This window comes from Podarcis pityusensis, assembly GCF_964106645.2.
Source record: "Podarcis pityusensis genome assembly, chromosome: 17".
NCBI lineage: Eukaryota > Metazoa > Chordata > Lepidosauria > Squamata > Lacertidae > Podarcis > Podarcis pityusensis.
In genome coordinates this window covers 10,428,987-10,454,312 of record NC_138042.1, presented here as the reverse complement: position 1 = coordinate 10,454,312, position 25,326 = coordinate 10,428,987, and the positions used below count along the sequence as shown (strand labels likewise).

Below are 25,326 nucleotides of genomic sequence, written 5' to 3'. Positions count from 1 at the left end.
CACTCATCTCCTTCCCGCATGCGAATGAGGTTGTATGCCCCTCGCAGGTCCAACTTGGTGAACACTCTGCCCTTCCGTACCTTTGCGAGGAGGTCGTCGATTCGGGGCATGGGGAAGTCCGATGGCTTGGTCACACTGTTCAAGATGCGAAAGTCCACTACAAGTCTTTTTTGGGGCGTGTCCCGCTTCTTAACAAAGAATACCGGACTGCCCCCCGCTGCCTTGGACTCTCGGATGAAACCGCGCTCCAAATTATGATCTATGAACTCTTTGAGTTCCTGCAGTTCGTCCTCAGACATGGAATACAGCTTCCCTTTGGGCAGCGCCGCCCCCGGCAGCAGGTCAATTTTGCAGTCATATGGTCTGTGGGGGGGTAGCCTGTCTGCCTCCTTCTCGCAGAAAACCTCCAAAAATTCCGCGTACTTGTGGGGAACCGCTTGCAGCGTGCCTAGCTGCAGCTGTGACTCCTCTTCCCCTCCTTCCTGCCTGGGCACGATGCAGTGTTCAGCGCAAAAGGAAGAGCCGAAGGTCAGCTGCCTCTGGTACCAAGCCAGCGTCGGGCTGTGCTTGTCCAGCCAACTCATGCCCAATACAATGGGCGTGTCCGATAGTTGAGTGACATTGAAGCTGATGATTTCCCTGTGATTCCCAAGTCGCATCACCATTGGTGGCGTCTGCTTCACCACTTGCCCCCCTAGCAGCTCCCTGCCATCCACCGTGACAACCTGCAGGGGCAGCGTGGCAGGCAGCAACTGTATAGCGTGCCGGTCGACAAAGTCCTGCCCTATAAAGTCCGCATTGCTTCCGGAGTCAATGGTGATTGGCACGTCCATGGTGATTCCATTGGGCAGCTGGAGCGACGCGGTGAGCCTCACTACCGGTTTGGGCGGGAGGGGGTCCATGGGCTGTAAAATCTCTGGGGACTGCTTCACTGACACGTCTGGCTGGGCCCCAGTGCCTCTTCCTCCAACCAGACTCCGTCGTTTCCCTGCTGTGGTTGTCCTTGCTGCGTTGCTGCAGTTACCATTGCTGAGGCTGCAGTGTGCTTGTGGAGCCTCTGGGGACACTCTTTCGCCATATGCTGTGGATCATCGCAGATGTAACACTTCCTGTTCCCTCTAGGAGGCTTCGCTTTCACTGCTGCCGGTGCTAGGGCTCTGGCTGCTGACTGAGCCCTTGCACCTCCAACCTCCATAGGTTCCGCTCCTCCTCCTGGCGGAGGCGTGGATTGCGCACGCGCTGCTTCTCTGGGAAGGAAGGAGGAGCCCCTGGCTGGTTCGCGCCCTCCACGCCCTTCGCCACTGCTCCACGGACGTCCTTCCAGCCGCACCCCCACCGCCAGCGCCCTCTGAACGATCTCCTGCGTGGTCCGGGGTCTCTCCCCCCTCGCAATTTCATCTTTAACCGAGCCGTGCAATCCCTCCCAAAACAGGTCTCTTACAGGAGCCGAATCTCTGTCCCATTCCAGAGCACTGACCAAAGCGAAAAAGCGGGCATGGTACTGCCTTACGCTGGCCCTCCCTTGCTTCAGTCCATGTATCTGCTGCCGAGCAAGATCCACGTCAATGCTTGACAAAAAGCACCCATCCATCGCTTTAATAAAGGCATCCGCATTTTGGAGCGCCGGATCCTTATCTCTCCACAAATTGCGCAGCCATGCTTTAGCATCTCCATGCAAATGGGACATGATGAATCCCACCTTCTCTTGCTCATCTCTAAAGTCTTTGTTCAGCAGTTGCAGTGCACACATTACATCTGCTCTAAAGTTGGGGTACTGTTGCAAATTCCCATCGAAGTGAGAGACCAAACCGCCTGTTCGTCTCCCCAACCCAATCCCCTCCGGTTTGGGTGTCAGTTGCCCTTGCTTCGTAAGCACTTCCAACCTGACCTGGAGATCCCTGTAGGCGGCAGCTGCGTCCTCCTCTCTCTTCCTGGATGCAAGAGCCTCGGCATTCAGGCGCGACACTGCTTCTCTGAGTTCCACTATCTGCTGTTCGGCCGTCATGTTGTCTGCCGTTCGTGAGCTCGCTAGTAGGCACTCGCTTTCTCTCCTCTCCGCGAGGCTGTAGATGCCCACAATTTATGAGATGGAGCTTACTGTCAGAGTTGCTTCCAGATCCTAGCTCACAGAGGATCACGCTAGCCAGCGATCATTAAATAAAAGTCTTTATTGAGTTACAGTTTCCATTCTCAAGCTGCTGCGTGCAACCCTACGCCTAATGGTTAGATCGGCGAAGCTCCATCTGAGTCTCCGCCCCTTGTACACCAACTTAATATCCTAGCCTTGCTCCACCTTTTCCGCCTGACTGTTCTTCTCTGGGTCCCTCTGCCCCCCGGGGTCTCTTCCTTCCGGGATTCCTCTGACGCTGACCCCCCTGACTCTTCTCCCTCCTTTCGGCGGGCTTTAGGACCTGGCTCCCTTTCCGGGCTGTCTACTGCGCCACCTTCCTGTGCATTTGAACTTGGCGCGCGCGCCCAACCTTCCACCTTCCGTCTGACCGTTTCTTCGCTCCCCGATGGAGGTGTGGCCACTCCTGACTCGTGCCCTCCCCCCTGTTGTGAGCTGCCAGCGCTTGATCCCTGGCGCCCTTCCTCTTCCCTGCTCTCTGGCGGTGACGCTGGTCCCGATTTCCAACTGCTCCCCTCTGAGTCCCCTCTGGCTCTATCTTCCTGGGGTGTCCCCCTAGGCTCCCCCCTTGCCCTGGCCACTGGTGCTCCTTTCTGTGAATCTTCTGATTCACTGGAAAGACTCGGAGATCTCGGGTCGTCGTCATCACTCATCTTTTCTTCTGCCTCCTCCCCCTCGCTCTCTGTTTCCTCCCTTGCCCTTGCCTCTGCTCCTGAACCCCTGACAGCTTCTATAAATCCAAGACTGTCCCTGGAAAATAGGGACACTTGGAGGGTCTGTGCCTCAGGCCTTAGTGTACCAGATGCATTGTGTTTTCATAACTTACTTTCCCTTTCCCTTCAGCCCCACGCAGGGCAACCGAAGAGGAGAGCGAGTGCCCCCTGCCCATCAAGCCACCCCAACGCCACTGCCGCCCTCCCTTGGACCTGCCACTGCTGCAGACCACCGTCGTGGCCCGGAGCCGCCCTCGAGGCCTGGAAAGCCCTCCTAGCAACCGCTACGCTGGGGACTGGAGTGTGTGTGAGCAGCAGTTTTCGGTGGGGCCCAGGCCGGGCGGCGACACCGACTACGACGAGGTGGCTGGCAGCGAGAGCGACAACGAAGAGGACAACGGAGAGGTGACTCTGCCGCACCACAACCGAGCCGTCTTCGTAGGGGACTTCGCCTTGGTGGAAGACCCCGAGGCTCCCTTCAGCGCCAGGCTCAACCTTAAGGACTTTGATGCCCTCATCTTGGACCTTGAGCGAGAGCTTTCCAAGCAAATCAATGTCTGCCTGTGAGCCGTTCTCTCGGGGCAGAACATTGCGAGGCCTAAGGAAGGGCCGAGTGCGCCTCTGCCGGGCCCTTTGGACAGCCAGGCTGTGACCAAGCCAAGCTCAGGCGGTTGATCCTGCCTCCTTATCAGTATTCTTTTGGATCACGGTACTTCGAACCAAGTGGTCCGTCTTTCGTTTTGTTTTCGTATGTCTTTTCCCAAAGGGAGGTGCTTTCGCTGTGACTCTGGCTACCAGAGTGCAGTTTGTAGAGCGCTGTCAACCTCCTAAATTCCCACCGTGAAATTTAGTGCGGGGACAGGAAGGAAGCGTTTCTTGTTCCTGCGTGTCGGCGGTTTCGAGGAAGAGAGGAGCTGACCAAGATGTTGTTTTCTTTGCTTGATAACATGGAATCGGTAGTATTTAAGTAGCACATTTCCCCTCATCATCCAGAGCACTTCCAACAAACCCTCGAAGGTGGGTCAGTATTATTACCCTCCCTTTATTATAGATGGGAGACAAGTTTGTGAAGCTGTCGCTTGCCAAAGGCTAGGCTCCTCTGCGAGTTTGTGCCTGAGCTCAGGTCTGAGGGATGCCCTTGGCAAAGTGTCCTCCAGGCCCTCTTGTGGGTGGGCTTATCTGTCAGAGGCAGTGGTCTGGGCAGCCAAGAACTTCCATTTCAGTTTCCCACAATGCCCCTGAAGGAGCATGAAACTGGAGCTTTCTGGGAAATCAAAACAAGAACTCGAAGCCACCTGGTTCTGATTGGAGCACTGAAAATATGTTTGGGGTGGGGGGCGAAGACAGGCATCAATGCAGGGGAGAGCAGGGGCATAGTTTGGAAGGGTGGGTTGCCAGGGCGATGTCCCTTGGTGCATTTTTTAAGAGGGGGCTGCACATTTGGCTTCTCATAGCCCCCTGGCAGTCCCAAGATGGCCCCAGGGCCGTGTTGGCTGGCCAGGTTCCCCACTGTGCAGGAGGGCAGGCAGTGCAGCCCTGCTTGGCTCCAATGGGGTGGGGGGCACTCTGGCAGCGTTGGTGGTGAGGGCTGGGCTGGCGCAGCAGGCTCCATTCACCCTCCATGCCACACCCCCCTGGTGAACCCCAGCCTGCTCCAGGCACCAGCAAACCACGCTATGCTGCTGGGTGAGGAGGCTGACCAGTTGGTTCAAGGGGTCTGCCTGCTGAGGCCAGGCCTAACCGTGTTCCCCTAATTCTAATTTACGGTTTTTAAAATGGCTCAGCTTTTGTTTTGACTGTGGAACTGAGTGAGCAGTTCATTTTCACTTTCTTCCTGCCTGAAAGTAGGGTTGCCATATTTCAAAAAGTGAAAATCCAGACAGAAAAGTTTGCAAAATTGGATGCTTTTGAGCTATTTCTGAGCAAAAACGACACTGCTGACACCAGCTGCCGTTCATCCAGATTTTCCAAGACATTTAGCCGATTTCCACACGGACATTGCTTTGTGGCTACAGTAATCCAGGAAATTCCGGATGTATGGCAACCCTACCTGAAAATGAAAGGCTAAACTCTATGAAATGCCCAAGTCTTGGGGGGAGGGGCAAGGCAGGAAACCCCAAAGCCAGCTTGTTCCTCTGCCCTGGAAGACACTAAAAGTGCAAGGGCTGGGATCCCAGTTCCTTCTCTGAAAATTCTTGCAGCCCCGTCTGTGACAGGGGCTTCAGTGTGATTCTCCCTCTCGTTCTGCATTGCTGGGCAGCTGAGATTCCCCCTCCGGTGCCAAGACCTTTCTACGGCATCATTAGCGCCCCCTGACTGCTAAATTTCTGCTAAAATTCAGAAATAGCCTGCTGCCAAGTGGGATGTGAGAAAAGGAGAATTGTGCCACCTTGCCAGAAAAACAAATAACCCTGCCCCCATTTGCATCAGAACATGCCCTTGCAGGATCAGCCCACTATCCCATTTAGGTCAGTATCCTGCCCTCACAGTGGCCAACGAGGACCTGAGTTACAACATCTCTCTCCCTGGCTGTGATTCCCAGCGACTGGCCTGTTGCCTCTGGCGGTGGAGCCAGAATGTAGCCATCATGGATGGAAGCCATTGATAGGCTCATGTTGCATTAATTTGTCTAATATCCTTTGAAAGCCACCAAGGTGCGTGGGCATCGCTACCTCCTATGGCAACAAGCTCCACACGATTAGCTGTTCACTAGACTTTCTTTGGTCTGTCCCGAATCTTTCAACGGTCAGCTTCGTTGCGTAGCCCAAGCTCCTAGTACAGCTGTACCTTGGATCCCAAACGCCTTGCAAGTCAAACGTTTTGGCTCCTGAATGCCGCAAACCCAGAAGTGATTGTTCCAGTTGGTGAATATTCTTTGGAACCCGAACGTCCAGCACGGCTTCCCATTGGCTGCATGTGCTTCCTGCAGCCAATCAGAAACCGCGCTTCGGTTTCCGAACGTTTTGGAAGGCAAACGGACTTCTGGAGCAGATTTCTTTGACTTCAAAGGTACGACTGTATTACAAGAGAGGGAGAACACCCCCCCCATCCATTTTCTCCATGCACAATCTTATACAACCCCACTCCCAAGTTGCAGCCTCGTGGAGGCTTTGCTCCTTCTGGTTGCCATTTCCTGAACTTTTCCCCAGCTCTACAATATCTTTTCTGAAGCATGGCAACCAGGACTTTTTACACAGTGTTTCAAGTGTGGCTGCACCTTAGGCCTTCTGTAATGGCACGGCGATATTGGCAGTATTATATTCAAGCCCTTTTCCAATAATTCCGCCCCCCCCAACATGGGATGTGCCCCTGTGTGACAGGTAGTGTGAGTCTGACTCTACCTGAGCACACCTTTTTTGGAAGCATCTCAGCTTCTGGCGGTCCTTTGCGGCACCGGCTGTTTGGCTAGTTCCTCTCTTTCATAGCAGGCGGAAGTTCTCCAGTGGAGAATGGCCGCCACTCGCTTCATCTTAGTCCGCCATATTGGGCTAGGCCAAGACGCTCTTCCCATAGGCCTGGTTAAACCTTTTATTATACAAGTGGGGCAAGCATGCCATGCGGCAAGGTGTGTCTCAGAGGGCCTAACTACATGTGACTGAGGCAGCCCCAGCCTGTGCCCGCCTCCCCACTTGCTGATATGCCAATACAGTTGGCACCTCCCTTGCCAGCAGCTGCCACAGAACTGCAGAGGGGTGTGAGAGCAGCTCATGTGCTCCTTTGACCAAATAACGCCAGAAGATACGTGCCAGCAATTCGTGTCCCCTGCAATAGAGTTTTAGACCCTTAGGGTGCCAGGCCATAATCAAGCTGAGAAATCTGAACTCCATTTCACAATCCCCAGAATGCTGTGTGCGTGTGTTGGTTATTTCCACATCCTTTTCGGTTTCCATCGTTTCTCCTTAATTCTGCCTTTGCAATGCAGTTTTCAGCTGATAGGAGACCACGTTCTACAACTCGGGAGCGCAAAGCCATAGCCAGCCTAATGAAGAAATGCGGTACGGAAGATGTGGGCTTTAAAAAAAAAATATTTGTATGTCCTTATGGACAATTAAATATCTGTGAATGTACAAGTCTGGCTGTTTTTGTTTACGTCAGTGTGGCAGAAGTCATATGGTATTCACGTGCGTATGATGTATCTTGGGGCCTCGATCCTGTTTTGCGCCACATTCGTTTTCCGCCATTCCAGCACTTGGCTGAACTAAATATAAAACCACCTAACCTCCATACCACAAAACCCTTAATTCTCTAACAAGGAAGTCCAGTGTTCCTTTCTTAACCCAATTAAAAAGTAAACACACACACACACCGTGATGTGGTAGAATACACATCACTACCACTTCATTGTGCGGATGGTCAAAACGTGGAAAAAAAGTGTACTTGCATTCACAAAATAATGACTTTGATCCTTTATATTAGATGTCATGGAAGTGGAATCTACATACGTATAAAAAACGCTGTGAAAATGCTTTTACAAAAAACATTTTGAAAAAGACATTGAATTTGGTATAGCTCACCATCGCCATCTAGTGTCACATTTGTATATTGCACTTTACAGCACATTTAAAACGATTTATTTGCAGCTGCGTAGCTGAGTCGGGGAACAGGATCTGTCCTAAAGCACAATTTCCACAGATGATGGTGATGTGCAAATAAGCAAAATGAAACATTTTACAAATCCCTAGATTCAGAAATTTCTGAAGCTTCATACCAATAAAATAAAGCTGTGCTATGTGCAGATTGTAGAAGAAGAACAAACAGGACAATAACAGCACACTGAGCATGTTTCAGTGAAATAAGCATGTTCACATTCATTTCCCAGACTTCTTCTGAACTTGTTTTGCCTGAAAGCTTTCGTTTTCTTTGCATTCCGTTTTGACTGAGAGAATAGGGTGTGTCATTTTGGGGGGGGGGGTGAAATTTAATTTTAGCAGATTTCTTCATTGAGGAATCCTAAAAATATGTTCTTGGGTGTGAGGAATTCAAATCATCTTATTTTTGCGACTGGACAACATTTAGCTTGGTAAAGTTTACAGCTGGCAAAGAAGCACATAAACTGTTTTGGAAAACCAAAGAATTTACCTTCTGAAAATGTCCGGTAATGCTAAATAAGAAGAAACAATAAAAACAATATATAATATATAGAAATAATATCAATTTAATTGCAAGTACTGGGCAATCATTTTTAAAGATTTCTGTGCAATTTTACGCACAATAAAAGATATTAATTTTACCCAAATATATTTTGAATTCCCAAGTCATGTTACAAATTTTTAGCACCCCTCATTCAGGAGATGGAAGTGAGCCGGGAAGTGATTTTGGTGGTGCCGAAAAAGCTGGGGGCAGGATGGCAAAGTTGGCGACTGCACCTCACTGAACAGAAGCTGTCCCTCACAGATCCAGATGTTTCCCATCAGGCCACAATTCTTCATATCTCCACGACTGGACTTGTTTTGTTGCCAAGAGCTACAAAAACCCAAGGAAAACAGCATCACATACCAGATACTCCAACGATTCCTCAAAACTATTAAGCTTTCAATAAAGCAACAAGTCAAATAGTTTAATCAAGTGAAATCATTGTGGGGTTTTTTTGGGGGGGGGAGGGGAATAGCCTGAGAACTTGTTTTTCTGCCCATGACCAAGTGCCATATCACTGTGCCCGTGTAGGGAGTATACCAGGCCACTTAAAGTCCCAAACGTTAGAGGACTGTTTGCTTGAACCAGAAATATCCACTTGGTGGCAGGACCAGGGCTGGATTTAGGTTTGATGAGGCCCTAAGCTACTGAAGGTAATGGGGCCTTTTATATGTCCAGCAGCCCTTTGTCAACAACAAATTGTCGGTGTTTTTTGTGTTGAATATATGCTATATGGTAATGTAGGAAGCTAATAGGTATCTAAAGTCATTTGCACATAATAACATATGTATTTTATCAAAGTAATTGTTGAACTGAAATACAATTAAGAAGTATATTAATAGGTAAAGGTAAAGGGACCCCTGACCATTAGGTCCTGTAGTGACCAACTCTGGGGTTGCGGCGCTCATCTCGCTTTATTGGCCAAGGGAGCCGGTGTACAGCTTCTGGGTCATGTGGCCAGCATGACTAAGCCACTTCTGGCGAACCAGAGCAGCGCACGGAAACACCGTTTACCTTCCCACCAGAGCGGCACCTATTTATCTACTTGCACTTTGATGTGCTTTTGAACTGCTAGGTGGGCAGGAACAGGGACCGGGCAATGGGAGCTCACCCGGCTGACCTTCTGATCAGCAAGCCCTAGGCTCTGTGGTTTAACCCACAGCGTCACCCGTGTCCCGTAAGTACATTAATAGTGAAATACAATTAAGAAGAAGTACATTAACAGTGAAATAATGATTAAGCTCTAACTTAAAATGATTTTGGCAATAACAAAAGTTCCTTTAGAAACACAATTTACTCATAATCTAGTCATAATCTAGTCTCTAGAAACTTGCCATAGCATGAAATAATAATAGGTGTAAATATATGGTGCAAACTATATTATAAATAGCAGAATGTAGGCACCCTATACTGTATATAGAAATGAGCAAACCAGTGATATTTCGGGGAGCAGGCTAGCAGGTGGAGCCCATTACTTACAACATAGGAGCCTACACAACACAAAACACTGTTGCTGTATGTAGGTTTCATTTTATTTGTTTTTTTATCTTATATTTTGGAAATGTACATCCAGGTTTTTTTCCTTAATTTTTTTTTGGGCCCCCAATAGAGTGGGGCCCTAAGCTAGAGTTTGTTTAGCTTATATGTAAATCCGGCACTGGGAAACTGGGAAGAAGAAAGACTTGGTTTGACTAGGTTGCCTACCTTTCTTCCCTCTCATGCCACAGGGTGTCCGCCATGCCCAGTGGTGCTTAGGGCCCTTTGGACTGGTGGGGCAGAAGGCAGGGAAACCAAGGGTGGATCTACACACAGGGGGAAAAACAAGTCATAAATTAAATCGTTATAGCAAAGGGGGGAAATGCTATGTAAAATCACATAGAAAAGTTTTGTGCTCTACAGTGCCATCTGGTGGTGTTGCATGTTTATAACACATTCACAACACTGAGACCCAGCTCTACCTCTCTTTTAAATCAGAACCAGTGAAGACGGCAAATGTCCTGTGTGAGTGTCTGGAGGCGGCTGGAGGATGGATGGCAGCTAACAGATTGAGATTGAATCCTGAAAAGATAGAAGTACTGTTTTGGGGGGACAGGGGGCAGGCAGGTGTGTGGGGCTCTCTGGTCCTGAATGGGGAAACTGTGCCCCTGAAGGACCAGGTGCGCAGCCTGGGAGTCATTTTGGACTCATAGCTGTCCATGGAGGTGCAGGTCATAGCTGTCCATGGAGGTGCAGGTCCAGGGCAGCTGTTTATCTGAGCCGTGCCAACCCCAAAACAGATGCTGATGAGTTTTAGCATCCTTCTTTGCTGAGCTTTTTGAGAGCCAGAGTGTCTGCAGACAGAAATGGTTGCAGTACAACAGGAACATGTCTCGGGATGGGAAGGACACAAATAGCATGTTTAGCTGTCGGTTCTTAGCATCCCATAGCCATCCCTTTGGCACGGGCTTTCACCCCCAACACACCAACCCCAGACACTCCCAGTGTCCCTATTTTCCAGGGACGGTCCCGGAATTACAGATGCTACCCCAGTTTCTGATTTGATCCCGGAAAGTCCCGCTTTTCCTTCGGATGTCCCAATTTTCATCAGAGAAATATTGGAGGGTATGGAGTTATGCGAATGCCGAGCCAAAGAGATAAGTAACTACATGGCCTTCAGAAGACATCTGAAGGCAGCCCTGTATTGGGAAGTTTTTTTTCATGTTTCATGTTTTATTGTGCTTTTATATATGTTGGAAGCCACCCAGAGTGGCTGGTGCAACCCAGGTAGAAGGGTTATTATTATTATTATTATTATTATTATGGAATAAAAAGGTAAAGGACCCCTGACTGTTAGGTCCAGTCAAGACCGACTCTGGGGTTGCGGCGCTCATCTCGCTTTACTGGCCGAGGGAGCTGGCGTACAGCTTCCGGGTCATGTGGCCACCATGACTAAGCCGCTTCTGGCGAACCAGAGCAGCACATGGAAATGCCATTTACCTTCCCGCTGGAGCGGTACCTATTTATCTACTTGCACTTTGACGTGCTTTCAAACTGCTAGGTGGGCAGGAGCAGGGACTGAGCAACAGCAGCTCACCCCGTCGCAGGGATTCGAACCGCCGACCTTCTGATCGGCAAGTCCTAGGCTCTGTAGTTTAACCACCACTTATTTTCATTGCAGAAATGTTGGAGGGCATGCGCTGAAAGGGGGAAGTACCCTGTCAGGACTCACTGCTGCAGATGTTTTGGCGGGTGCCGTAGGTGACCCAGCGACTCCAGGGCCCGTTGCCGTCAAACAGCATCACCACCCGGTCAAGACTGTTGCCGTAGTTGAAATACAGATCCTTGCCCTCCAGGGCCAACAGATCGTGATCGCGGCATTCCCACCGCTGGAGCGGGTTCGTCCCATTGCAGGGTTCCAGACGGACGGTCTCCTTTCTTTTGGCCTTGGGTGCTGCTACACAGAGCAATGAATCCATGTGAAGGAGGAGGCCTCTGGAGAACCACCGAAAATGCTGCAGCCAGTTCCTAGGGTCACAGGGCGCTTGTGTGAGAGAGCTGGGCTCCTTCCTCGTCACACAATGACTGCGGTTCTCATTGTACAGCAAGAAGGAGCTGGGGACTGGCAAGGGGAACAGAGTTAGCATGGAGGAATGACAGCAGCCAGAGGCAGGCAGGCGGTGAATGGACAAGAGGAGGAAAGGGACTGAGAGCGAGAGAACAAATGGAGTCAGGTCTCTGCAGCTTCTTACCAGAGAACAGGACTGAGACAGTAAAGTACAGTCATACCTCAGGTTACAGCCGCTTCAGGTTGCATTGTTTTGGGTTGCAGACCGCCGAAACCTGAAAGTACTGGAACAGATTCCTTCCAGGTTTCAGTGGTCGTGCATGTGCAGAAGCGCTAAATCGAGCTTTGCACATACGCAAAAGCGCCGAATCGCAACCCGCGCATGCGCAGATGCGGGTTGCGAACATGCATCCCGCACGGATCACATTCGCAACCCGAGCGCTCACTGTATATCAAGTGCAAGACAAAGCAACAGTCCAGGCTAGGCATCGATAACCAGTAAAATGGTAAAGGTAAAAAGGACCCCTGGGTGGTTGAGTCCAGTCAAAGACAACTATGGGGTTGCAGCGCTCATCTTGCTTTCAGGCCGAGGGAGCCAGCGTTTGTCCACAAACAGCTTTCCGGGTCACGTGGCCAGCAGGACTAAACTGCTTCTGGCGCAACGGGACACATTGACGGAAGCCAGAGTGCACGGAAAAGCCGTTTACTTTCCCGCCACAGCAGTACCTATTTATCTACTTGCACTGGCGTGCTTTCAAACTGCTAGGTTGGCAGGAGCTGGGACAGCAACGGGAGCTCACCCCGTCACGGGGATTCGAACTGCTGACCTTCTAATCGGCAGGCCCAAGAGGCTCAGTGGTTTAGACCACAGCACCACCCACGTCCCTGTAGCCAGTGAAGACTATTTAGAACAGCATCTGCCAATGTTCAGAATTCACTCAACATTTCAATTTCAATATAGCCATTTTAAATTAGCATTAAACATATGTTTTTTAAGTACGGCAAGGCTTAAAATATAGACATTTTGACAAAAATAATGACTGGACCTGACAATATATTATAATATTTTTAGTAGGCAGAGAGTAACGATGAGAAACAAATACGGGGCTTAATTTTATCTTCGAAATGTGTTCCAAAAATGGATTAAGCGAGCCCCTTTTCCCGTATATGTATTGGTTTGAGGAGGGCATGACAAAATGTGTTAATTTTGTGGGAAGCTATCTTCCAGAACATTCAAACCCAGTCTATGATTCTTGGAGATTTTGTGGATTTCCAGTGAGATGTTATTGGCGCTATTAATCTTGCACCTAACTAATAAGTTTGGGACTAATTGCCAGCTCAGATGTTGCTATATTCCTTAGCAATATTCTGAGTTAGGGCTTGGGGCTGGATGATGTCTTGGGGTCCTTACCATACTTGTGATTCTGTGATTGTAGGAGTGGGTTTTGCTGAGCTGGTTGCTCCATTTTTTATAGGACTGCTGGAAATTATCCTATCCTAGCCTGGGGAAGCAGGGCATTTCAAACTTGTCAACTTTCCAATTCCAAAAAATGAGGGGTGATAAAAAGTTGTAAAATGACTCAGGAATCTAAAAGATATTTTGGTTAAACTGATATAACTTAGTTCTGTTTGGTAAATAAAATGTGTGTAAAATCACATAGAAATCATTAAAAATGATTGCCAAGTACTTGCAGTTATGTTATATATTTATATTAGTTTGATTTATATGTTATACATATTTTATATTACCTGACACTTTCAGAAGGTAAAAATTTAAATTATTTGGTTTTCTCAAAGCAGTTTATTTGTTTCTTATTCAGATGTAGACTTGGTAAGCTAAATGTTGTCCAGTCACAAAAATAATAGCAGTTTTGATTTCCTCACACCCAAAAACATGTTTTTAACACCCCCTCGCTGACAAAATTTGCAAAAATTAAGTTTCACCCCCTAAAATGACATGCCCTGTTGTGATATCCTCTCTTTTGCAGGCAAATGGTCCCCAGTGACTAGGGAAATGTCCAAGATGGCTTTGCAAAAGGAGCTGCTTCTTCCCCCTACTCCCAGCTGGGGAAAATGAATGTAAGCACGGAGTCCTTCAAAAGAACAATAGATGAAAAGGATGAGATAGATGAAATAGTGAAAAGGATGAGATAGATGGGGAGGCTGTAAGGAGACATACAATTCCTTGTCAATTACTCTAGAGGCGTTTGGTTCTGGCAAAATAGCCACGTGCTTGCCACTAAAACAATATTTAATGAGTACTATTCTCTTCACTGCAAGTACGTAGAATAGAAACCTACTGTAATAATAGAGCTCAGACTCTTGCCCATGTTCCATCTGAGCATCTAGTCTAGAATTTGAATAAAGCAGTCCCAGATACATCTATGGATAATCTGGTCAAGCCGTCGGGGTGCTTGAACTGCTCCAAAACTGAGCTGGAGGTCATCATAGTTTGGTTTGAAGGAGCTCATGAGATCTGAAGCTCTCACCAGCAGGCGGAAGGAAAAGTCCCGCTAACATCTAGAAACACGGAACAACCCCGAGAGGCATTTTTGGAACATGGAGCTTCTGACAGAGACAGTAAAAAGCAGCTCTGTTGGACTGAAGAGACTAATTTCTGTTTAATATTAACCGAGACAACTGGTCATTTAATTGAGAAACACAATGATTTGTGATTGGGATAAATAGGGCTGGCCTAAAACATTTTGCTGACTGAGGCAAATGACAAAATGGCACCCTTCCCTTTCCAGAAGCTGACTGTGCTGACGGATGACTCTTACTTCAGCACTCATGATGGGATAGACTTCCCTGCTGCACCTGAGAATTGCAGAGATAATTCTTTACAGAATTATTTGGTCGTCCCTGGAGTCTTTTATTTCCCACCCATTTTGACACTTTAAACATCTGCATACTTCTGGATTCTTCTCAGCAAGCCCATCGTTCTCCCTCTTGTTTATTAGTGGTCCCCTGTTGGTTCCAGTCAGGGGCAGCCCAGCCCATTTTGCCACCCGAGGTGCCTTCTGCCGCCCTGCCTGCATCACCACTTCCGCCGCCTGAGGCAGCTGCTTCACCCTGCCTCATGGGTGGGCTGGCTCTGGTTCCAGTCAGCCACCTAGGCTGGCTATCAGCAGGTATATCGTTTTCAAACGAGAAGTAAAAGATATTTCACAGCCAAGCACATCACTGTTCGGCAGAGCTTTTGGGAAGTACCAAGACAGAACTTTTATTCTGCTCTTCAGAAAACCTGCACTCGTGCGCCTAGCCTGAAATGTGGAGCTGAGCACCACCTTCCAGCCTTGGGGCAGCGAGGGCAGAGCCAGGGGGTCTTGAGCTCCTCCACAAGGTCCGCCACAACTCCCACAGACACTCACCTGCCTCTTGGAGCTTCCTGTTCTCAGCACGTGCTTGCTCCAAAGCAGCAGACATCTTAGAATCTGTGCAGGGAGCCAACAAGAAGAAGTTGGTGCTGACCTTTAAAGCCCTAAATGGCCTCGGCCCCAGTATACCTGAAGGAGCATCTCCACCCTCTGAGGTCCAGCTCCAAGGGTCTTCTGGCGGTTCCCTCACTGCGAGAAGTGAGATTACAGGGAACCAGGCAGAGGGCCTTCTCGGTAGTGGCACCCACCCTGTGGAATGCCCTCCCATCAGATGTCAAGGGAATAAACAACTACCTGACGTTTAGAAGGCATCTGAAGGCAGCCCTGTTTAGGGAAGTTTTTAATGTTTGGTGTTTTATTGTGTTTTTAATACAGTGGTACCTCGGGTTACAAACACCTCTGGTTACAAACACTTTGGGTTACAGACTCCGCTAACCCGGAAGTAGTACCACAGGTTAAGAACTTTACCTCAGGATGAGAACAGAAATTGTGCGGTGGTGGTGAGGCAGCTGTGGGAGGCCCCATTAGCTAAAGTGGTACCTCAGGTTAAGAATGGTTTCAGATTAAGAAAGGACCTCTGGAACAAATTAAGTATGTAACCAGAGGTACTACTGTATTCTGTCGGGAGCCGCCCAGAGTGGCTGATGAAACACAGCCAGATGGGTGGGGTATTATTATTATTATTATTATTATTATTATTACAGTCATACCTCGGGTTGAAGTTGCTTCAGGTTGAGTGCTTTCGGTTTGCACTCCGCAGTGACCCGGAAGTAATGGAACGCGTTACTTCTAGGTTTCGTCGCTCGCGTATGCACATACGGTCAAAATGATGTCACACACATGCGCGGAAGCGGCAAATCACGATCCGCGCAGACCCGGATTGCATTTACTTCAGGATGTGAACAGGGCTCCGGAACGGATCCCGTTCGTATCCAGAGGTACCACTGTATTATTATTATTATTATTATTATTATTATTATTATTATTACAGGCTGGCTGAAGGATCAGCGCCGGAGGCTACCTTCACAGTAGCAACTGGTGAAAAAGAAACTTTGAAGGCCCCGGGGTGCGTGTGTCAGTCTTAGCGGCATTACCTAAAAGTGATATCCTACCACTGGCTTGAAAAGAGAGCGTGGCACTCACCAAGCCTCACTGACCAAGTGACCATATGGAACTTACATCTGAAAGTGTCAACCATCACTTTTCGTACCATTTTAGTGCTCCCTTTCTTGGTTGCTGGTTTTTTTTAATCAGTGTATGCCAGGAAAATTGTTGCATAGAGTTAAGTTAACTCTCCTTAAACTCTCCCTCACTCCCTCACTCTCTCTCTCTCTCACACACACACTGCTTCAATGCACTTCAATGTTGTGCAATTGACTATAATGCACTTTGAATGAAGCTCCACCTTGGGGAGCAGAGGAAACCGCTGTATACTGAGCTTAGACCCATGGTTCCTAACATGAGGCACATGCCCCACAGAGGGGCAATTAGATTTTTAAGGGGGGAAAATTGGAAGCTTGTTTAGACCAAGTTAATGGCCTTTTCAGCTTCCTCCACATGAATAAGAGTTCACTTTTTGAATAATAAGAATTATATGTCATGGTGGTGGGGGTATCAGGATTTTAGAGATGCTTAGGTGGGGCATGGCCAAAAAAAGGTTGGGAACCACTGGCTTAGACCACTGTCAGCCTACCTCAGTATTGTCTACACTGGCTGGCAGCAGCTTTTGGGGTTTCAGGCAGGGGTCTTTGTCAGCCCCACATGGAGGTGGTGTGAGGGGCCAAACCTGGGAGGAACCTATGGCATGCAAAGCATGCGCCCGACCACTAAACTATGCCTTTTCCCCAGCTGAGAATCCAGGCAGACATCCAGGGTCCCATGCATGTCTTCTGAATGATACAGGAAGAAAGTATATCAGTCTGGCAAACCCCTACCTGGCACCCCAGCAGCCTTTAGAGACCCAGCAGACCACTTACAGCGCATAATTCCCACAGCAAGCAGCAGCACGTTCAGGAACACCGAGGTAGCCAGCAGAGCAGCAACAGCTACTAAAACCACCTTGCGTGTCCAAGATGGCTTCCCAGCTGAGAAAGGGAGAGAGAGGGAGAGAGAGAGAGAGAGAGAGAGAGAGAGAGAGAGAGAGAGTCATTCTGCCTGTTCTCCACCTCCGCTCTGCCACCAGCTTCCCCTCACCTGCCACACCAATCCCTGTGGTATCACAGAATTCTTCTTCTTCTTCTTCTTCTTCTTCTTCTTCTTCTTCTTCTTCGCAATCACTCCTAGCCGAGTAAGATTGTCTTCTGTAAACAAGGTTTTAACAGTGAGTCCATAAGTGATCATGGAGGCCAATTCTGGATCCACACGACCTTCCACAGTGGGGACACAGGTTCCCAAGCAGGAGTTGAACACAGTGAGGGTTTGCCAAGCGTGCCTTCCTCTTAGCACGTTTCTCCCTTTCGTCCTGAGTTCAAGTGTCTTCAAAGCCCATGACACCTTTGGTAAAGGCTTTTCTCCTGTTGGAGCACTCGCAGGCCAGTGTTTCCCTGTTGCCAGGGTTTATATTACATTTTTTAAAGATTTGCCTCAAGAGAGTCTTTCAACCTCTTTTGTTGACCACCAGCATTACGCTTTCCGTTTTTAAGTTCGGAATAGAGCAGTTGCTTTGGAAGACGATAATCAGGCATCTGCAAAACATGACCAGTCCAACCAAGTTGATGTTGAAGAATCATTGCTTCAGTATCAATGGTGATCTTTGCTTCTTCCAGTACACTGACATTAGTTTGCCTGTCTTCCCAAGTAATGTGCAAAATTTTTCAGACACACCGTTGATTTCAGAGACAATCTTTTGAGGAGCTGGAGATGGCGTTTATAAGTGGTCCATGTTTCACAAGCATACAGTAAGGTTAGTAGTGTCAGTATCTTCTTCAGCTCACAGGCAGAGGTACCTGGCCTCCCCCGAGGCAATTGAGCAAGATACTGTGTGTTTACCGTCCGTCTGCGACCTCCGGCAGGCTAGGTAAACAAACCGGCGATCCTCCTCAAACGTGAGCAGGACACACCCTCCTCCTTCTCTCCCTCCCTGCACTCCCCCAGGGAGGGGAAGAAAGACAGACAGGAGTCCTTTCTACATGTTTTATTCCTGTCACTCAACAGTACATAGAAATGTGACTGTTCCCTTCAGACTCCATCAGAAGAGTCTCACACTCCTCCCCTGTACTTCCAGCACAGGTCATATGACACACTGAGCTAACATCCGGTGCTCAGTACAGAGAATAGGCTCCACCTTTTCTCCAACAGTACATCTGCACTGTTTTGCATTCCAGCCATCTGGAGCTGGCTTTTGCCTTGGTGCTTTTTCCCAACATCCTCCCCCAAAAGCATCAATTGGCAAAACATTATCCAGAGAAGAGAACAAACAGTTGTTATACATATAACAGTCCCCTGTTGTTTCAGTTCCACCCTTGGAACTCCCCACCACTGGTTTCACCAGTGTACCTCTCTGGTTGTCTGGCTTCCAAGGAATGAGTGCTTCTGCATTACCTTGGCTAGCTACCCTCTGTTGTGTCTTTGTCTCTGACTTAGACACTGCTTCAACCTGCTTTGAGTTGTTAACAATAGCAACACACGCAACAGCTAAGTTAGCAAACTCTTTTGAGTACCTGTTTGGTGGTACACCCTTTGTAACTCTCTCAGACCTGCGTATGAGGTGCTGATCCTCTCTGCTCACTGGTTCAACCTTTGGACTCTGTTGAGAACCAGTAGCAATCAGTGGTTCTTCCTTCATCTGTGAAGGTCTATCCATTGTGTGAGATTTTCTCTCAATGACTGTTACAACTGAACTCTCTGAGCTCTCACTGTCATCATCATCAGTACCACTGTAATCTGTGACATCAGAAAAATCATCATCATCATCTGAATTGTCACCTGTGGGAAATGTCTGTACTATCCGCTCTTGCTTTGGAGCACTCTCTAGGAACTTTGTGAGAATCACCTGACCAGATTCAGACAAAATTACTCTGTAGAGACCCTTTTCATATCCCACAAAAATGCCTCTGGCATTCTTTACTCCACCTGGAGCTTCTGTTCTCACATGAGACCCGAAAACCTTAAAATAGGCAACAGAAGGTTTTCTATTGAACAGCTTCTCAAAAGGAGAACATCCCAACTCTGTTGAGACCTTTCTCAACCACACATGAAGATAGGACGCTAGCGATTCGGCCCAATATTCATGTGGCAAATGTGAACTCAGCAATTGCGCATTCATCCCCTTTTGCAATTCTTTGTTCACTCTTACACAGACCCCCCTGTTCCACGCTTCTTGCGAAACTGCCACTTTGTGGTCTATCCCTTTTCCATCCAGGAACTTCTGAAACTTCTGTAACAGAAAAACTTGTTTGTCATCTGTGAAAAGACAATCAATGTTAGCATCATGCATACTTTTAACCTTGTCACAAAACTCCTGAAACTTTTCTAAAGTTTCTTGTGGTTTCTCCATCATATAAACCCAAGAATAATTTGTGAAACAATCCACACACACAAGGTAAAATCGTGCACTGCCTCTAGATGGTTCTAGAGGACCAATTACATCAGCATACACCCGCTGAAATGCTCTGTCGACCTTCTTCGTCACCTTCCTGGTGCTCACACTGGTCACACCTGCAAGAGAGATTTCGTTAGAAACAGAAGAATTACATTTCATGTAATCACTTTGATCAAAAGTCAACAAATACAGTCCATCTTTCTCTTTGGCAGTAAGAAACAGTTCTCCATCTTTGTAGATCTTGCAGCTTTTAGCATCATAGTACAGTTTCAGTCCTTTCTTTGCAATCTGCGACACGCTCAGCAGATTATATCTCAGTTCTGGAACCAGGTAAACATCATTTATAGTCAAGTTCAGACTCTCAAGATACACAGTCCCAATTCCAGTCGCTTCCAACTCCTGACCGTTGGGCTGTTTCACAGTGAAGCTTTGCTTCCTCAACGTCGAAAACAGTCCTCTGTGCGGGCACATATGAACCGTCGTGCCCGTGTCAATTATGAACGAGTTCCCAACATTTGGCGTGGTTCCTTTCGCCATCATAGCCTTTGCAGGTTTCACCTGGCACTTGGTACGGCTTTTGCCTGACGCCTCAGGCTTCGTAGAGCTGCTCTTTGCTCTTCTTGACTGGCGCGGCTTCTTACAGTTTCGCTGTAGATGCCCAGTCTGTCCACAATTGTAGCATCGGACAGCACTCAATGCTACTCCATGCTTCCCGGTAGCATCAGCAGTGGGGGAATTTGAACTCTGTTCTTCCCTCCCCCTGTCAGCAACACCCGTTGCACCTTGTTCAGGAACACCAACAGTTCCTACAGCCACAGTTCCTGCACTCTCCCCTCTGGGGTCAAAGCTCTCCTCAGCTTTCGTTGAGCTCTTAGGAACTTGGCCAGCATCATCTTGGCTCACCCCTTCTGGGGTAGTTATCCATCCAGACCCTGATGAATAACTGTCTCTGGTCAGGGGAGATGAGTTAGGCAAGTCTCCCCCCCTTCTTGGCATCCATTTTGAATCCAAGCCTCCAGCTCACACTGTCAAACAAACTGTAAAATCCAACAGTTGTTTTTTCCTTTCTCACGCAGGAAAACTGCAGGTTGTTTACGCTCTTTGCACCTGGCAGCTAAACTCAGGCTGCTATTGAAAGTCCCTTCCAAGAGCACGTAAACTTTGTAGCCAAAACACTCTCTGGTTTTGTTTCGCTTTCCCAGGCTCACAGTCCAGCCCCTTTGCCAGTAACTTTCCAACTTTCCGTTACTTAGCAACAATGCATGCCAATAGGACTTCTTATCTTAACCACAAAAATTTGTGGAATGCAGGCCTCTTCTCCCGGAGCTGTATTTTTCCAAGATGCAGCTCCTTGAAGCAGTGAATTAATCCAACTGCGTTCACACTTTTAGCCCGAAATGCAGCATACCTTGAGCTCCGTTGCTTGGAAAACACCTCTTCTTTCCACCAGCTGTCTGTGGAGCCTCTGGCTTCTTTCAGACGCTTGCCTTCTCCCTTGGAGCAGAGGAGGACAATCCACCAGCCTCTCATGCAGATGTCCGATGAATCGCAATCATCCTCTGCTACCATTTGTCAGTATCTTCTTCAGCTCACAGGCAGAGGTACCTGGCCTCCCCCGAGGCAATTGAGCAAGATACTGTGTGTTTACCGTCCGTCTGCGACCTCCGGCAGGCTAGGTAAACAAACCGGCGATCCTCCTCAAACGTGAGCAGGACACACCCTCCTCCTTCTCTCCCTCCCTGCACTCCCCCAGGGAGGGGAAGAAAGACAGACAGGAGTCCTTTCTACATGTTTTATTCCTGTCACTCAACAGTACATAGAAATGTGACTGTTCCCTTCAGACTCCATCAGAAGAGTCTCACACTCCTCCCCTGTACTTCCAGCACAGGTCATATGACACACTGAGCTAACATCCGGTGCTCAGTACAGAGAATAGGCTCCACCTTTTCTCCAACAGTACATCTGCACTGTTTTGCATTCCAGCCATCTGGAGCTGGCTTTTGCCTTGGTGCTTTTTCCCAGTACATTAGCTTTGTAAACAAGCATTTTGGTTTCCCTGCGAATGTCCTCAAACACTCTGCACCTCAATCGAGAGAAAGCTCAAAGGGTCCTCTAACCCAACCCTCTGCAATGCACTCTTAACTCTATAAGTTTATTGCTTTGGGGCCATTTGCTATTTATTTGTTTCAGCAGCAGCAGCAGCAGCAGCATCAGATTTTATGACACAAAAAAGGCAGTAGTAAGCAAACTAAAAAGGAAGCAACCTCCAAAATACAATTTAACAATGGGGGGAGTCTAGAACATTGGGGTTCATTGTAAAATACAACCCTGGGTTTGGGCGGGGTTGGGGGACGAATGGAGGTAAATGAACACCAGGCTCAAGAAATCATCTCCCTACACCAGTGATGGCCAGCTGTTTTGGAACTACAACTCCCATCATCCCTAGCTAACAGGACCAATGGTCAGGGATGATGGGAATTGTCCCAAAACAGCTGGATAGCCACGTTTGGCCATCACTGCCCTGCACAATATGGAAGGCTTCCCATTTCCTACTTTGCACAAATCACTCTCCATTTTCTTATCTTTTCTTCCCCAAATAAATATGTAGGTCCTTTGCATGGCCTTCTTAGTGACGAGGCTCCAATATTCTCCACTGCTAATGGGACTTCCCACCCCCCCCAGCCCACTGCCTAAAGAACAGCCCCAGGGCAATACGTGGTGACTTGTGAGTGAACTCCAGACCCCCTGAGGATCCCCCTGAAGCTCAGGCCGGACATACCTGGGTGCCATGGAACAGCCACCTGTCCTGCTTGCTTGCCCTCCAAACTGGCCACAGCATCAAAGGGCTCATAGACACTCTCTTCCTCGGGGTACTCCTTGGTGTCTGCATGGAGGAAAGCAGGAGCTAAGTTAGGGCATTTCCAGACTGTCACTATTTTGGGGTGTCATCAGGCCACATACAGGCCAAGCCAGGTTGTGCATGTATTGTTGGTGATGTGCTTGACAAACTCACCTCCCTGCCAGAACCAGTCTTTTCGTGATAAGGAAAAGGACAAGGAAATGCATCTGTAAGTGTGGTCCCTATGACCTCAATAACATACCTTCCAACATTTCTCCAATGGAAAATGGGACATCCTATTCCTTAATAATAATAATTTTACTATTTATACCCCACCCATCTGACTGGGTTGCCCCAGTCATTCTGGGCAGCTCCCAATATATAAAAAATAATAATAAAACATTAAAAAACCCTTCCCTGTACAGGGCTGCCTTCAGATGGCTCGGGGGTCAGAAAACTCAGGTCTCCGATGAAAATATGGGTGTCCTAAGGAAACGTGGGACATTCCAGGATCAAATGAGAAACCGGGGAAGATTCTGTAAATCTAGAACTGTCCCTGGAAAATAGGGACATTTGGAGGGTCTGACAGTGAACTTGTTGTGGTCTGTACAAAAAACTAACTGAAAAAAGCACTTTGCATCAAGTTAACCTAACATTTGTGTGAAGAGAGAAGCTGAAATTCCACTGTGGGGGGGGGCACAGATTATGCAAACCATGCAAAAACTGTGTGTTGTTTAATTCATTTAATTTATTGTGCTTTTGCTGCACATTAAGTTAAAACGCCTCTCACTCCCTAACCCTTCCCCATGTCTGCTTTGCAGCTATTTCAGCCAAAGTGTCACTCAAATGTAAAGCAGTTAAGAGACTTCTCTGCCATGGAAAGTGGAGTGTTGGTTCTGTGTTTTGCCAGCTGTGCTTCAGCTGCCTGTCCGACTCCTTCAAGGCTTTGGGCTTCTCAGGAAACCTGGGAGCATTTTGCCTTTGGTGTGGAAGCAGACAATGCCTCTTGATATCCAAAAACCTAACCCATTGGGCGAGAGCAGTTGTTGGCTTTCATGGACAAAGAAATGTTTTTGAATTCAACTAGAGTCATAAACCTTTTGGGGCAAAGCTTTCCAAACTGTGTGTTGCGACATGTTAAGTGTGTCGGCTGCAGTGTGTAGGTGTGTTGTGTGAATGCTCCCCTTGATCCTCCCAGAGCTGGAAAGGGGTTAGATTAACCTTTTGTTTGCCAGCAAACCTGAATTGCTTTATTTTTCTGTGTATAACATGCCTCCTCCCCTGTATAATTTGGGACTCCAGATTGAGAAAATGGGGGGAGATTGCCCAGTTGTTTAGATTTTTTGGGGAGGGAGGGGGGGGTTGCTGAATATCACTCACCCACAGGACCGCCACAACCACATCAACAAAACCACCCATCATCGGCACGCCCGCCTAACAAAAGCAAGTGCCAATCACCCCACCCAATTGCTGCAGCAGTCAATAGCCAGCGGAGTTTGCCACACCCACCAATCACCCACAAAAACGCCGCTTACAATCTCTTGTTACCGGCAGCCACCAAACGCCAGTCTCACCTCTCCACTATCCGTGTATAAGATGACCCCCCAATTTTTAGCATAATTTCTAAATAAAGTAACCTCATCTTATACACAGAAAAATACGGTACCGTGTCATGAAACGGTGCATGTCCAGAAAGTGTGCCACCGACATGAAAAAGTTTGGAAAGCTCTCTAGACCATTATCAGGGGTCTGCCGCGCCTACAGAAGTTGTGTGCCGTTGGGAGAAAATAAGTGGGCACAATTAGGGATGGGGGGGAGAGAGATAAAAACACAACAGCCTTGGTTGAAGCTGCATCCTGTACGGAGCTAGGAATGGAGGCAGGAGTAAGATCATCAACTCTGGGATTGCTCCACCAGGACCCTTGCCATCTCCTAATAATCCTCAGCAATGGACCCTTTTCCTATGCGCCTCACTCTGTTTATTTATTAAAGATTTTCTTGATTTACAAAAGTGTGTGCAATGCCTCTCTCTCTCGTATTTCCCCCCCCCCCCATGTAACATTTTTACAAATCAGTTTCATTTGTTGAGGCATTAGAAAGAAAAGGGGGAAAGTTGTGGGGGGGATAGATGGGTGGGGGTGGTGATGTTTCTATCTTACTTACTATATGTAGGGTTTGGTGTCAGTGTTGCTTGTGCAGGTTCTTTGCTGTTCACTTGTGTTGCTTGGGTGGTGAGAGAGGTTAGGGTTGGCCTAGGGTGTGGTTATTCATTTGTGGTTGGCTGTGGTGGTCTTTGTTTTCATGTGTGAGTAGGGTGGAAATTACCCCAGAATTGGCCTTACTAAACATCTCCCAAGACAACAATGCCCATTTACACCACAAAGAACTCATAACCCACCTACTTTCAGCAGCCAGAAGCATCATAGCCAGACACTGAAGAGACCTGTCAGGTGTAAGCATGGACCAATGGTACCAAATAGTATGGGAAACAGCCCTACTAGAAAAATTAACCAATAAACTGAAACTGACATGGCGACAGATAGAAGACGCCTTCACCCCGGTATAGCTCCCCTTTATCACATACACAGCCCAAGAAGACAATGACAAAAATCCACCAACAGCATACAAATAAATATGGCTAACCTAATGTGCCTCACTCTGTGCCACATACCTGCTTGACTCCTCTGCTCAGGGGCCTTTGGGTCTTCTAGCCCAAGGTCAACATTTCTGTAGAGTCCCTTCCACGATGCCATCACAGCAGAAGGCTCCTCGGAAAGCCCAACAGAGGATGCTTGCCAGCTGATAAACAGAGAACTGCGGGGCCAAAAGGCAAGGAGCAGGAGGATGCCACAAAGACCATGGCTGGCTTCCAGGAAGGAAATGATGCATTCAAAGGATGGCTCTCAGGTCCTCGCTGCAAAGTGCAACCAATGAGACGTCTCCCATGGTGCCCTAAACTAAACAGCAGCTGTTTGGTGGGCAAATGTTGGTTGCCACCACCTGATGGGCGAAAGCTGAGATCTTGAGAGAGGAAACCCAGACAGAGCTTCAA

At 48.1% G+C, this 25,326-nt stretch overlaps 2 protein-coding genes across 6 annotated transcripts in view; one reads left to right on the top strand and one right to left on the bottom strand.

Annotated features, from left to right (window-relative positions):
* SYDE1 (synapse defective Rho GTPase homolog 1) overlaps positions 1-6,911 on the top strand; it is a 33,614-nt gene extending 26,703 nt beyond the window's left edge. Inside the window, exon 8 of the mRNA XM_080988063.1 lies at positions 2,972-6,911. Coding sequence (XP_080844189.1) covers positions 2,972-3,408 — 437 coding nt within the window. The 3' untranslated portion in view covers positions 3,409-6,911. The remainder of the gene's footprint in view (positions 1-2,971) is intronic.
* LOC308466951 (uncharacterized protein) lies at positions 4,730-25,212 on the bottom strand. 5 transcript variants are annotated; one of them, XM_080988320.1, is made up of 7 exons: positions 24,946-25,211; positions 22,215-22,319; positions 16,830-16,979; positions 14,890-14,952; positions 11,183-11,572; positions 9,679-9,776; positions 4,730-8,304 (listed from the first exon to the last, which is right to left on the bottom strand). In XM_080988320.1, the coding sequence occupies exons 1-6, from the start codon at positions 25,025-25,027 to the stop codon at positions 9,691-9,693; spliced, it is 876 nt and encodes a 291-aa protein (XP_080844446.1). In that variant the 5' UTR covers positions 25,028-25,211; the 3' UTR covers positions 4,730-8,304; positions 9,679-9,690. The 5 variants fall into 5 exon arrangements, with proteins under 5 accessions (XP_080844446.1, XP_080844447.1, XP_080844449.1 ...); XM_080988321.1 differs by having other exon boundaries at positions 16,872-16,979; XM_080988323.1 differs by lacking the exon at positions 14,890-14,952 and having other exon boundaries at positions 24,946-25,212.
* Positions 25,213-25,326: the final 114 nt, after the last annotated feature.